Below are 13,805 nucleotides of genomic sequence, written 5' to 3'. Positions count from 1 at the left end.
TGCGCCCCCCTGTTGTGGGTCCGTGTCACTACACTTTCACAACAAACCTGCTTGGATCATGAAAGTATTTGAATTATAAGTGTGGAAATTGTGGGTCTTTGAGATCATGCAAAGCAGAAACTTGGATGGCAACAGTAGTTGATCCTCAGATGTCCTTTCGTGTTACTTTGACTTGAAGCATTTCTTTAATATATCTTTGAAAGCCAATCAACTGTGTTTCAAGAACAGCACGTGCATTTGGCTCCAAAGAAGAATGGATTAATACTTTAAGAAGATGTAGAAGGATAAAGCTATTTTACACTGCTTCTGTCTCTGTTTTTCTTTCTCCAGGACAAGATGTGCCATCTCCAAAACAAGTAACATCTGCTCCGTTAAAAAGGGAGCGCTTCTCCTTCAGAGACAACCCAGTGCAGCTCAGTGTTGGTTGGGGAAGTGGAAAGAAGAGGGCACAAGTACACAAGTAAAATATTTACAGCCCTTTGAGCAAGGAACCCATTTTGTGACTTTATATTTTGTTTTTGCTTTTTTTATATATCTATGTCCCTGGTACATGCACAATTAATACAACTGTATATGTATTTGTTCAGTTTGGGACAGAACACATTCATGTTACCTGTTAAATAGAATTAAATGCTTCATAGTTTTTTTGCTGGTGTTAGCATATTCTTTTGCAAAAACAAAAAATTCTGGGGCAATGGAGAATGTCAGTATTTTATAGCTAAGTGATCAGTAGAGTCCAGTTCTGTATGCGGGTGGCGGTGTTTAGCCTGTTTGTACAACACCAATTCCAGTGAAGTTGGGACGTTGTGTGAAATGTAAATAAAAACAGAATACAATGATTTGCAAATCCTCTTCAACCTATATTCAATTGAATACACCACAAAGACAAGATATTTAATGTTCAAACTGATAAACTTTATTGTTTTTGTGCAAATATTTGCTCATTTTGAAATGAATTTTTTCACTTTTAAATTTCAAGAAAGCTGGGACAGTGGTATGTTTAACGCTGTGTTACGTTACCTTTCCTAGAAGGAAAGGAAAGCGTTTGGGAACTGAGGAGACTAATTGTGAGTGTCATGATTGGGTATAAAAGGAGCATCCTCAAAAGTCTCAGCTGTTCACAAGCAAAGATGGGGCGAGGATCACCACTTTGTGAACTGTGTGAAAAAATAGTACAACAGTTTAAGAACAATGTTTCTCAGTGTTCAATTGCAGGGGATTTAGGGATTCCATCATCTTCAGTCCATAATATAATCAGAAGATTCAGAGGATCTGGAAAACATTCTACACGTAAGCGGCAAGGCCAAAAACCAATATTGAATGCACGTGACCTTCGATCCCTCAGGCGGCACTGCATTAAAAACCGACATCATTGTGTAAAGGCTCTTACAGCGTGGGCTCAGGAACACTTCAGAAAACCATTGTCAGTTAACACAGTTCATCGCTACATCTACAAGTGCAAGTTAAAACTCTACCATGCAAACCGAAAGCCATACATCAACAACATCCAGAAACACCGCCACCTTCTCTGGGCCCAAGCTCTTTTGAAATGGACAGACGCAAAGTGGAAAAGTGTGCTGTGGTCTGATGAGTCCACATTTCAGATTGTTTTTGGAAATCATGGACATTGTGTCCTCCGGACAAAAGAGGAAAGAGACCATCCAGATTGTTACCAGTGCAAAGTTTAAAACTTCAGACTTAAGACAACTTTATTGATCCCTAAAAATTCATTATACACCAATTTCCTCAGACAAATATACATTAATTAATCCACAATTATTACTTGTTGAACGTAATAATGGCACACATCAGAATTAAAACAACCGCACATATACACCTGATTGTTTATGTACACTAAACTTTGAAACAGTCTGTTATCCGAATTGAGAAAATGTGAGGGTGGGGGAGCCGCAGCAACACGTGGTCGTGCAGCCAGCTTGGGTGGAACGGGGAGCTGCAACAGCTAAAGCTGTGCTGCTATCCTGGAGGGGGATGAGAGTGGCGTGAGCGGGGGCCGGAATGGGGACAGGAATACAATGGAGGGGGTGGGGGGCGGGGGTGGGAGCATGCCTATCAGTCTCTGTCCATCTGTCCAAAAGCCAGTGTGTTAGTGCCAATGGCTTTGACAACTTACACATCTGTGATGGCACCATCAGTGCTGAAAGGTACATCCAGGTTTTGGAGCAACACATGCTGCCATCCAAGCAACGTCTTTTTCAGGGACGTCCCTGCTTTCAGGACAACCCCCCCCACCCCCACCCCCCTGCTTCACTCACGGTATTTTTCTAAATTATATCGGTTTCACGGTATTTGACAATATTTTTTCTTTTCAAGCACAACTGGGTGTTTGCCTTATTTTCTAATGATTTAGAGAATAATTACTGCAATAAAATGGCTTGGAATGGCGTATTCTACTGTTATGAGTGAATATTGTAGAAAAATGAATGTCCATACTAGTATTAATGAAGAGGAATCAGAATGCTTGATTGTTGTAGTCAAAATACAGACCTTTTTATTATGCAAGTTTTCCAACTTAAACATCTTTTGAAAACAATGTAAACTATGTAAACTATATGACTCATGTAACTCCAAAGTAAACTTAGTAACTCCAAAGTAACTGAAGTAAAACTTCTTTATTCCCTGAACATTCAGTAAGGAATCATCCATAAATAAATAAATAACATAAACAGAAAAGGTGTGCAGCTTGCTTTAACTTTACCTGCAGACGAGGAGGACGAAGCTCGTAGTTACATTTCCTGTGTTTGCATGTTTGCGGCTGAGGTGGTGGAGTAAATTGCTCGTGTTTCCTCCTGCTGCTACAACTTTAGCGCAACAGCATTTGCATAGTATTGTAGTTTGGTCGACGTCGGACTTTTTAAACCCAAAGTACTTCCAAACAACGGACACAGCTCCTCGTTTCGGTACAAGTTCTTCTGTTTCAGTTTCTCGTTCTGGTTGTTCAGTTTCAGAACTTTCCCCCTGTTTTGCCATTATGCTCACCGCGAAACATCCGTTCACTCTACACGGGCTGTACTCATGCTGCTTGTTTGGTGCAACCGCTAAACTGTCCCCACTCAAACAATGCCCTGCGGGCACGGCGTTCCGCCGCTCTGCGCAACGCACTCACCGGTATGGAGGTATTTTTAAAATTCATATCATAGAAAAAAAAACACCGGTATTCGGTATGAAGCGGTATACCGCCCAGCACTAAAATGAATTCATGCTGCCGTGACAAAAATGAGGCACTTTTCGTCACAATATCACAAACGTATATTTCGTGCTGCTGAATCACGACTTGCCGTGAGACTGGGTTACCTGAACAGATGAAGTGCTTTTTGGTTCAGTTCAACAAAGCCAGTGATTTGCCTGTAATAAGTTTTTGAATGTAGCTAATTAAAACCTGCCATCAGATCTGTCTCAGAGCTGATTTTTGCTCAAACTGTAGTTTCTGATAAAGACTGCTGGGCTTTGAAGATCCTATAAGTGGTGCCTTTCTTGTTAATGTCGACATCATCTAACTATTAACTGTAATTTTAGGATAGTTTAATAAAATTAAATGTTCTACAAATTTTAGGATGACATACGGGATGTTCGCTAAAATTGTAAGTCTGGCATTGGCCACCACACTGACCCTGCCAGAGGTGCCTCTGCCCAAAATGTGAGTTCTCTACTTTACCCACTGTGTTTTAACGTGGCAAGATTTTTATCTTGCAAAATGACTGTTTTATTTATAGCAGCATCTCTGTGCTTGCAATGAAACGCCCTGTGCGTGCATGTTCCTTTTTAAGCTTGGCTCCTTCTCATGAAAATGAACCGAGCAATACGACCTGGCCAAGCCCAAATATCTTCAGGCGGTTCCATTATGACTACTGTGTTCACTTATCACAACTTCAGCATGATTCAAGCCATTTGTTTGGAACAAAGTCACAAACCTTCAGCATATGACATGCTTCATATGTAAGAGATGGCAGGAAATTCAAAGCACACCTTTTTAATACTCCAGAATAATTTTATTGACTATCCCAAACTGGTGTTGCATTCTGGCAAAGCACTGTATCGTTCAAAGGCAAATAAAGGATTGGATTTACTTCTCCCACTTGTGCTGTGCTGTCTTAAAAGTGAGTTGTAATAATTCCAAGACATTTTAGAGCATTAGTCTGTTCGCTTCTATATTTAGCTGTTTTTGGCAAAGAATGATCTTAAAATGACCATTTTTTGTTTTGTTTTGGTTTGGGGTTTTTTTAGCTCAGCAGAACCACTGGTGTTAGAATTAGAATGAAGTTTTCTTTATTTTCAGTTGCGGATCATAATGGCTTGTCTGCGAATTTCAATTTGGAAAGATGAGGCATCCATCCGCAAACACTGCCCCACCGGAGGCGGTCAACCTCAGTCTCAGAGGTTCCTAGCTGGATTGTTGCCTGGAAATGATAACTTAATGAATGTCAAGACAAACAGTCAGAGCTCCAGAGTGGCTCTCTGGCAAGAAATGTGTGTCTGTTGATGTACTTTCCTTCTATCTTCCACTTACACTTCTTGAGGGTGTGTTTTGACTGCATATGGGATGATGAGTTGTGAGGGAGGTGTATGGTTGAGATTTAAAGGTCCTGTTCACTCAAGGATGGCTGAAAACCAAAACTTTTTTTTTCTTCCAAGGGGGCACAAGAGCTAGATCATTCTGAAGAGATTTTGTTATTCTCAAGTTGAAGATCATAGTATTGAAAACTGTCTTGTGCATCTGCTCATGATACCTCAAAAATCTAATGGTCTGATTGGCACATTGACTTCCACTGGACCATGGCTTGGTCTCCAGCAAAGGAAAGCATGATCAAGACCTAAATTGTGAAATTTTTTAAGAATTCATATGGGCCTCGATCTCCTGTTTTTGGCTGTGACTCACTTAAAAAAGTATAGGCAAGGCCTAGTGATGTCATGGGCTCCAGCTTGATGGAGGACATCTGCTGCAAATGCTTTTGGGGCACGTCTGCCCACACATCACTATTTACAGAGCACCGACACTCAGCGCGAACAAGAGTGCTGGACATAAAGGGGCTGGATTAAGTCACCCAATCAGTCATGAGCATATTGAGGTCCATGACTAATTTGGCAGTAGCACTTGTTATTAAGCTCCAGACAGTTGGTTCACCAATGTGAGACTGGCATAATTGTTTGAGTGCAGCGCTGGAAGGGTTTAGGTTTCATGTGTGTGTGTGTGTGTGTGTGTGTGTGTGTGTGTGTGTGTGTGTGTGTGTGTGTGTGTGTGTGTGTGTGTGTGTGTGTGTGTGTGTGTGTGTTGGGGGTTAAGCTTTTAATAATCTGACATACGATTAGAGCATTTGAGGGGAACCTCGGGATCTTCAGGGAAGAGTTAGAGGACTTCGGCCGAGTATTGGGAAGCATGGATGAGCTGCCACCGTGACCCAGACCTGGATGTTGGTAGAAAATGAATGATTCTTTTTTGGGGGACTGGGGAGGGGCAGTAATTATGTCCAGCATACATTTTATATCAGTGTAGCACTGTTGCCTCAGAGCAAGAAGGTTGTGGGATCGCTTCCCACCTGGGTCTTTTCTGTGTGGCATTTGCATGCTCTCCCGTGTTCGCCTTTGTCACAAGTAGACTAGATTATTGTAACTCTCTGTACGTTGACTTCATCAGACCTCTCTAAACCACCTCCAGCTTATTCAGAACTCTGCTGCTCGTCTTCTTTCGGGAAAGAAAAAGTCCGACCACATTACGTCGGTCTTGGCTACTCTTCACTGGCTTCCGGTCCGTTACCGGGTTGATTGTAAACTTCTTTTAATTGTTTTTAATGCCCTCAATGGCCTGGCCCCAGTGTATCTCTTGGAGCTTCTTTTTCCTTACACCCCAACCAGAGCCTTAAGGTCTTCTGACCAACTGTTTGCTGGAGGTGCCTAAAACCAGATTAAAGATGAGAGGTGACAGAGTCTTTGCAGTGGCTGCCCCCAGGCTCTGGAATAGTCTCCCCTTTTAATATTAGATCATCCCTGTCCCTAGAGACTTTTAAAGCCTCTTTAAAAACCTATTTCTTTTCTCTGTTGTTCTCTAAATGAGCGATTACATCTCTGTTTCCCTTTAGTATTTCTTCTGTTTTTCCTGTTGCTTAATGCTGACAAATTATAACTTATTTGTAGTCTTTCAGTAGCATGGCCCAAGCAGAGGATCACCCCTTTGAGTCTGGTCTGCTTGAGGTTTCTTCCTCAAATCACCAGAGGGAGTTTTTCCTTACCACTGTTGCCTGTGTGGTTGCTCTAGGGGTTGGTAAGGTTAGACCTTACTTATGCGCTGTGCCAGAGGCAGCTTTTTTCTGATTTGGCGCAATGTAAATAAATAAATCAAATCAAATTAAATTATTTCCTACTACTTTTTACTCTTTATTTTGCCTTGTCTTTTATTTGTTTTATTGCCTGTTGTAATTTTATTGTTATTCTTAATTCATTTACTTACGACTGGGGGTAACTTGGTGCCCATTTTTTAATCATGTACAGCACTTCAGTCGACTGCTGTCATTTTAAACATGCTTTAGAAATAATTTTTGAGTTGAAAGTTGAGTGTTTGTGTGGGTTTCCTCCGGGTGCTCGTGTTTTCCTGCTGCATCCAAAGATGTACAGATTAGGTGAATTGGAAACTTGAAATTGGCTGTAGGTGTGTGTGCAGGTGTGAATGTCTTTGTCTGTCTATATGTGGCCCTGTAACAGACTGACGTCCTGTCCGGGGTGTACCCTGCCTCTTGCCCTATGACTGCTGGGATAGACTCCAGTTGGAATAAGTGGGTATAGTGAATGAATGAACTATTGTCCGGCACCATATTATATTATTAAGAGATTTTTAATCCTTGAATGGATGTAAATTTGAGTCCAACTCTAATGTATGACATTTAGCTTTGGTATGCCTCCAGCTAGCTTGACAAATTAACAAGACACCATGTCACAGTGGTTCAGTCTTTCTCCAAAATCACCTACATGTGATCAGAACAACTGGAACTGGACTTTAGTTTTTGATGTTTTCTTTTTTATGGATTCTTTACCATTAATAAAGATCATTTTTGATGTACTGATGTGATATAACCAAGCAGCACTGGCCTCGGTGGCAACCAGACATAGGATTTGGAAATGATGGAAATGAAAGAAAGTGAGAAATATGCTAATTTAACTCCTTAACGCCTGAATTTATATAGCTGTATATAAAAAAATGTTTTGTGTGTGTTTTTGCCTTTAAGTAGATGGTAAATAATGTTGAGATTATTAATTTCACTTTTGCACAAAAAATAAATAGTAATTTTGGTATTTTGGTAATGACTTTATGTTATAATGTTATAATAATAATAATGGTATGTTGCAAATTTGCAACAACAGGCATACTGGTCAATTTGGTATGTTGCATATTTGAGTCAAATACGAGGTCTATTAGAAAAGTATCCGACCTTATTTTTTTTTTCAAAAACCATATGGATTTGAATCACGTGTGATTGCGTCAGACAAGCTTGAACCCTCGTGCGCATGCATGAGTTTTTCCACGCCTGTCGGTTGCGTCATTCGCCTGTGAGCAGGCTTTGAGTGAGGAGTGGTCCACCCCCTCGGCGGATTTTCATTGTCAGGAAATGGCGGAATGATTTGGGCTTTTTTCCATCAGAATTTTTTCAGAAACTGCTGGAAACCATTCGAAAAATTTATCTGGCTTTCGGTGAAAATTTTACGGGCTTCACAGAGAATAAGGACTGTTACTACAGTTTTAAGGACGCCCGGCGCGCCACGCTCCATGTCGCCATCGAGAGCCACAAACCACCGGATCATTTCTAAACGGATGGCTCTGTGGAGCCAGGACCGTGACGTGACGTGCGGAATTCCTCCGCACGTCTGTCTCAATGTACCGAAAAAGTGCTGATGTCCACGTCTTTTCACAATTCCTGTGCTAGTCAGACGATGTCCCGGATAAAACACAGCGTCCAGTTTGGAAATGAACGGCACATTCCACTGTTACAGGAGTTTTTGTCATGCAAAGAGGAGCGGAGGCTTCGTGCGTCGCGGCAGTGCCGCATGGCGCACAGCAACACCGTGATGAAGCCTCACGAGACATGTTCTGGCATGTCCAGGCACATCCACTATTTCTCGGATAATCACTCGATGGAAAAACCACCGACAGCTGTCTGAATGCCATCTCAAAGCTGTCCTGTGAGACCAAAACGGAGGTGGTTTTGTCTCGCTCCAGTAGCGAGCGAATCCATCATGACGCGCTCGGCTTTCCATGACAAAATCTCTTGTTAAAAGTGAAAACTGCCGGAAAATGGTTGATGTCCAGCTCTTGTGATAACCAGAGAAATGGTACACGATGGTCCCGGCTCCATAGAGCCATCCATTTAGAATTGATCCGGTGGTTTGTGGCTCTCGATGGCGGCACGGAGCGCGGCGCACCGAGCGTCCATAAAGCTGTAGTAACAGTCCTTATTCTCTGTGAAGCCTGTAAAATTTTCACCGAAAGCCAGGTAAATTTTTCGAATGGTTTCCAGCTGCCAGTCTCTAACAGTTTCTGAAAAAATTCTGATGGAAAAAAAGCCCAAATCATTCCGCCATTTCCTGACAATGAAAATCCGCCGAGGGGGTGGACCACTCCTCACTGAAAGCCTGCTCACAGGCGAATGACGCAACTGACAGGCGTGGAAAAACTCACGCATGCGCACGAGGATTCAAGCTTGTCTGATGCAATCACACGTGATTCAAATCCATATGGTTTTTGAAAAAAATAATAGGTTGGATACTTTTCTAATAGACCTCTATTGTAGCATATATGCGACAGTAGGCATTAAGGGGTTAAAGGTTCATTCATGTAACTTCAAAACCACACATGCATTGAAAGAGACAGTGAGAGAAGGAAGAAGTGTCTGCTTCAGCTTGATTCATACAAAATCCTTTCCATAGGGTTGTGTGGACCACTATGAAACAAGCAATGATGACGAGCAGCCAGACTTCAGAAGCAACTTAAGAGAACTGTCTGTCTTTTATGGTCATTGTGCATGTTAAAAGGTGACACCATGGCCCAAGAGGAGGATCACTGGTCCTCACCTAAATCTATCAGAACCCACAATTTCAGAGTTGAACATGTAGTCATTTGACTCCTTTAATCCTCATTGTAGGGAACAATCAGAAAACAAGTTTCCTTCTTTGATTTAGTACATTTCTGTGTGGACACATTGTCTCTCCCACTGACAGCCACACCTGCTCCTAATCTCCACCATCCATCCAGCATTCACTAACTATCCAGCAGATGGCAGACACGTCTATGGGATATTACATAAACAAAACAAAGTTGCTTTTTGGATGGATGTGGTACATCAAAGTTCACAAGACTTTAAACGGCTCACCCTCAGGGAGGAGATGGTCTCGAGCAAACATTCCCAAACTCAAGAACATAGGGGGCAAACTTTGAAGCCTGAAAATTGGTTGAAGCCCACTCAGTCCTTTAATCATGTTTTTGAGCAACATATGAGATGATTTTATATTAAACAAGTTGAGATAAATGGAGACTAACATAATATTATCTCTCAAGCTTACCTAGGTTTCTTTACCAGTAGCTATGTCCCTTATGGACTTAGTCGGGGGGGTGCCCTGTGTGCCTGCATCCGTGTAACACATCAGGGTCCCCAAGGGTGATGGAGGGCTGATGGAGTTGGTGGGTGAGATGAGCTGGTTCTACTCTGGGCCCCACTGCACTGCAAGATGTATTTGAAGTTTTATATATTTATATATTTCAACATCATGATTTTGTTTATTATTATAATCATTATTATTGTTGTTGTTGTTGTTACTTTATTTGAGGTTGTTGTTGATGTCCATTCGGCTGCTCCCGTTTTGCTCGGGGCCGCCACAGCGGACACAGCCAGATCTGCATTCATATCTGGCGCAAGTTTTATGTGATACCGCAATTTTAATACAGAATTGAAAATCAATGACTTTTTAAAATCTATATTTAATGACCTTTTCTGGCCAACCTACAGTACCTTTGTGCCCTGCTGGGGGCTATGTCCCTCACTTTGTGAATCACCAGTCTAGTTGTAGAAGATAAAGAGGCAGGCTTATGACCAGAGGATGGTCAGTCTGATTCCCGATCAGAGAATGGAGACACACGTCCCTTGGGCAAGGTCCATAATCCCTAAATTGCAGCCATGCAGTTGAGCGCCTTCACTGGCAGCACACTGATATGGGTGTGTCAATTTGAAGCATCATGATAAAAACACTTTGAACATCTACATCACATGGAAAAGCAGTACAAAAATGCAGTGCATTTGCCCTTTTAATTTGTAGACATATGAGATAACAACATTTATTTTTATGAATTATGGTGTTAACAAACTGCAGGGGACTGGCTCATTCATTTATCACTTTCTAACTGTTCACTCACCGCATTTTTACAAGGTACAACAAAAGGTACACTTTTGCAAAGCCTAGGAAAAAATATCAATGCCACTTATACCAGAAATGATTACCAAACTGTGTGAAGCAATGAAAACCTGATTTTTGAAATGCTGTTAATACTGTATAATATGCAAATGCAAATTCATGACAAATGCTGCTTTGCCTGATAAGAGTTCAGTTTTCCGAGAATGGTAAAGTTCTCTGTAAGTACTGCTTCTGAAATTACACTGTCAAAGCAGAACCCTGCAGCCTGCATTACGTTTGTTTACTTCTGGGTAATGGCTAAATGATATGTAACCTAAGATGTTCAGAATGGTTTGCCTGGTGCTGCACCACACATTGAGATAAGATGAAGAATGTCCCTGTGAGCTCACGCTGTGTGCCAAACTGACCTCAGGTCAGCACATTTCAAAAGAAGTCTGCCACAGAGACGCTTTTCATCAGACCTGTTCCACGTGCAGCAGTTTCTCACTTTAACCGACACACCAGATATGATGTTTGTCAAAGTGGTACAGCTGCTTTCAGGGTCTGGAAGCACTTTTATACAACACTCAGGTGAAGTTCATAAAAAAAGGATTAATAACAATGTAATCCAGATTAGTGGCATGTCCTTCTAGTAGACATTTGTTACATTTCAGGGACACGACGCTGGACCACAGGAAATTAAATAATCTTAACTGTATCACCCATAAAAACTCATTTTCTATAAAAAGAATAAAGTTTTTCTTTTCTGTTTGACTCCTGTCGTGCCCCCCACCCCCCAAAAAAATGTGTGTTAGGGAGATAAACTGAGCAATGTGCCGGCTCTATTAGAAATCCAAACTCTGCTTTAAATAAATAAAATAAAATCTGAAAATAAGGTTAAGGAATTGCACAGCGCTAAACCCAGTAAAAGTGAAAAATTGTTTGTTGCTAAATGACTAACTGGGCATTTTAATGTGACTTGTAAGAAAAAACACAAAAGTGGCCCTTTAAGAATAACACATCTTTAGAGACTTGTAGAGAAATTAGATTCTCAACATTATTATTACTGAGTTTGAATTAAAGCTGAACCCTTTGAGTTTGTCAGATAGATTTATATGTGCTCACATTTTCTTTTGCATTACAATGTTAATTTACTGTTGAAATAGGAAACTGATGAATACATGAATTTGCAGAATGCTTTTCACACGATCGCATCATTATAATGCAGTACATCATTATTACACTATGATATAATGCAGTGATCACCACATGGTGTCCCGTGGGCCACACGTGATCCGTGGGAAATGTTTTGTGGTCCTAACACAGTGTGCATGCATTGGAATGTGTGCCTTACGATATTTAATGCCATGCAGCTCTTTCATTTTTCTTTATGGGCCTGAGTGTTACTCTACAATCACAGTGGGCCCTACTGTATCTGGCACCCAGCCCAAAGCAACAACAAGTATCTGGCATAATAAATCTGACATATTAACATTTTCTTAAAAAGAAGATCTGAAAGTTCAGCTACAATTTCCCAGAAGGTATAGTGAGAGGGAAGCCTAGATTTGATGTTTTGGTGAAAGAAAATCCTCCTCTATACCACTTCATCATGAAGGTATATAACTGGTGATATAAAATGCAAAACATACACTATGCACAGTTTCTCCAATCACAGCCAGAGAAGCCTGTAACTTCTTCTGGATTGCCTGGATGTCTTTGTGGCTTTTGTCACTCTTCTCCTTCTTTCACAGTCACTCAGTTTTTGAGAACTGTGTACTCCACAAAGATTTACCATAGAGTACCATACTGTTTGTATTTCTTCATAACTGATGTAAATAAAGTTCAAGACATATTCAGTGACTTGGAAATGTTCATGTATCCATCACCTGACTTGTCTGAAGAAAACTGCCAATTAAACTGATTATTTACAGGTGTTATACCAAAGTGTTCCATTATGCAACCCATCATCTTGGCTTTTATATTTTTAATTAATTTATATCAAGTTGTAGACATTTGCTTTGAGTTAAAGGAAGATAATTTTAGAATTGTTTATATTGAGAAGCCTGATTTACTTTTTTGTATTTGAAATGGCATAAACAAATTAAAATGTGTGAAATACCAAGGGGCCCAGTACTTTTGGAGGGCACTGTATCTTATGCCCACAATCTACCCATGACTAGTCAAGGGTCTAAATACATCCCCTTTGTACCCTGTGTTTTATTTTGCATGCATATTACACACTGTGTAAATAGCAGCTTAGAGATAGAGAGATAGAGGCTTTATTTGCCATTTGTACTCGCACGCAAGGTTTGGGTACATTGGAATTCTTGTGCAGAGCTCGTGAGTAAACAAATATAAATGGTATGAAAGTATAAAAGGTATAACAGTATAAAGGGGATACCTGGTGCACATGAAAAAAGAAAGGTTGGTGATAGACATGCCCAAATGCACGTGCTATGTACTTTAGACCATCCGCTATACATCATCAAGAGAAAGCTCCTAAAATCAAACTGGCTCAACGTTTCTTTGAAACCAGATAAAAGCCACTTTGTCCTGCACTTATACTGGTTTGGTTTGGTTTTCTTTGCAAGTTTGGGTTCTTTATGTCAGTGAGAACACTGTCACTCAAACTCCAGTGTGGACCAAACAAGCACCACAAGGCCAAATGCAGGGACTCGACCCACAATGACTTTGTTTTTAAACGTGTTATGCTCGAGGTTCCGGGTGTGTGAGTGATCTAAAGGGTCTCGGTTCCATCTTCTGCAAAGGACAAAACCCAAATAGCATTCAGTTCAAATAGAATCAATACAAATTACAGTTATGACAAAACACGGTCTGGTCCAGGGAGTCCAAGTCCTCAAGGATTTAGCTCCAGCTCAAATTTGTGACTTGACATGATGCGCAAATGTTTTAGACATACTGTAATTTTAATACCAGCGTACGATGTTGCTTTGGGTTTTCCTTATCAGTGTGTGTGTGGAAAATTGAAATTTAAAAATTTCAAATATTTCCAAGAAATAATTGTACAAAATAAATATTTCATTGAAAAAGGGGAGAAAATTCATAAATGATCAGAGTACAAGCCTTATTTTGCAAAAATAAACAAAAACTCAATAATTATAATCTTTTGTTATTATTATTATTATTATTATTATTATTATTATTTTGTACTGTATGGTCCTTGACACAACACTCAAAAAAATGACTCATTGGATGAACTCAATTCACTTATGTGCAAGATTTCCATCTTTTATATATATATATATATATATATATATATATAGCCCCAACTCAAATAAAACACATCCATGCAAGATAATTTAATTTAATTTAGTTGGGACGACATATATTTATTAGATGGAAATCCAATCCAATGAGTCAGTTTTTTGAGTGAACAACCAGGTGCTGCTGATCAG

General features: G+C 40.4%; 1 protein-coding gene and 1 long non-coding RNA gene across 2 annotated transcripts in view; both read left to right on the top strand.

The window, feature by feature from the left end:
- lrriq1 (leucine-rich repeats and IQ motif containing 1) overlaps positions 1-543 on the top strand; it is a 291,350-nt gene extending 290,807 nt beyond the window's left edge. Inside the window, 1 exon segment of the mRNA XM_034175448.1 lies at positions 331-543. Within this exon segment, the coding sequence (XP_034031339.1) occupies positions 331-464 (134 nt within the window). The 3' untranslated portion in view covers positions 465-543.
- A 2,245-nt stretch (positions 544-2,788) lies between these two features.
- LOC117515380 lies at positions 2,789-11,776 on the top strand. Its single transcript, XR_004562134.1, has 3 exons — positions 2,789-2,941; positions 4,124-4,125; positions 11,763-11,776. It is a non-coding gene; the product is annotated as an uncharacterized LOC117515380 (long non-coding RNA).
- Positions 11,777-13,805: the final 2,029 nt, after the last annotated feature.

Source organism: Thalassophryne amazonica, chromosome 8, assembly GCF_902500255.1.
Source record: "Thalassophryne amazonica chromosome 8, fThaAma1.1, whole genome shotgun sequence".
Taxonomy (NCBI): Eukaryota; Metazoa; Chordata; class Actinopteri; order Batrachoidiformes; family Batrachoididae; genus Thalassophryne; species Thalassophryne amazonica.
The sequence above is the reverse complement of the archived record's forward strand: the minus strand, read 5'-3'. Positions and strand labels throughout refer to the sequence as shown.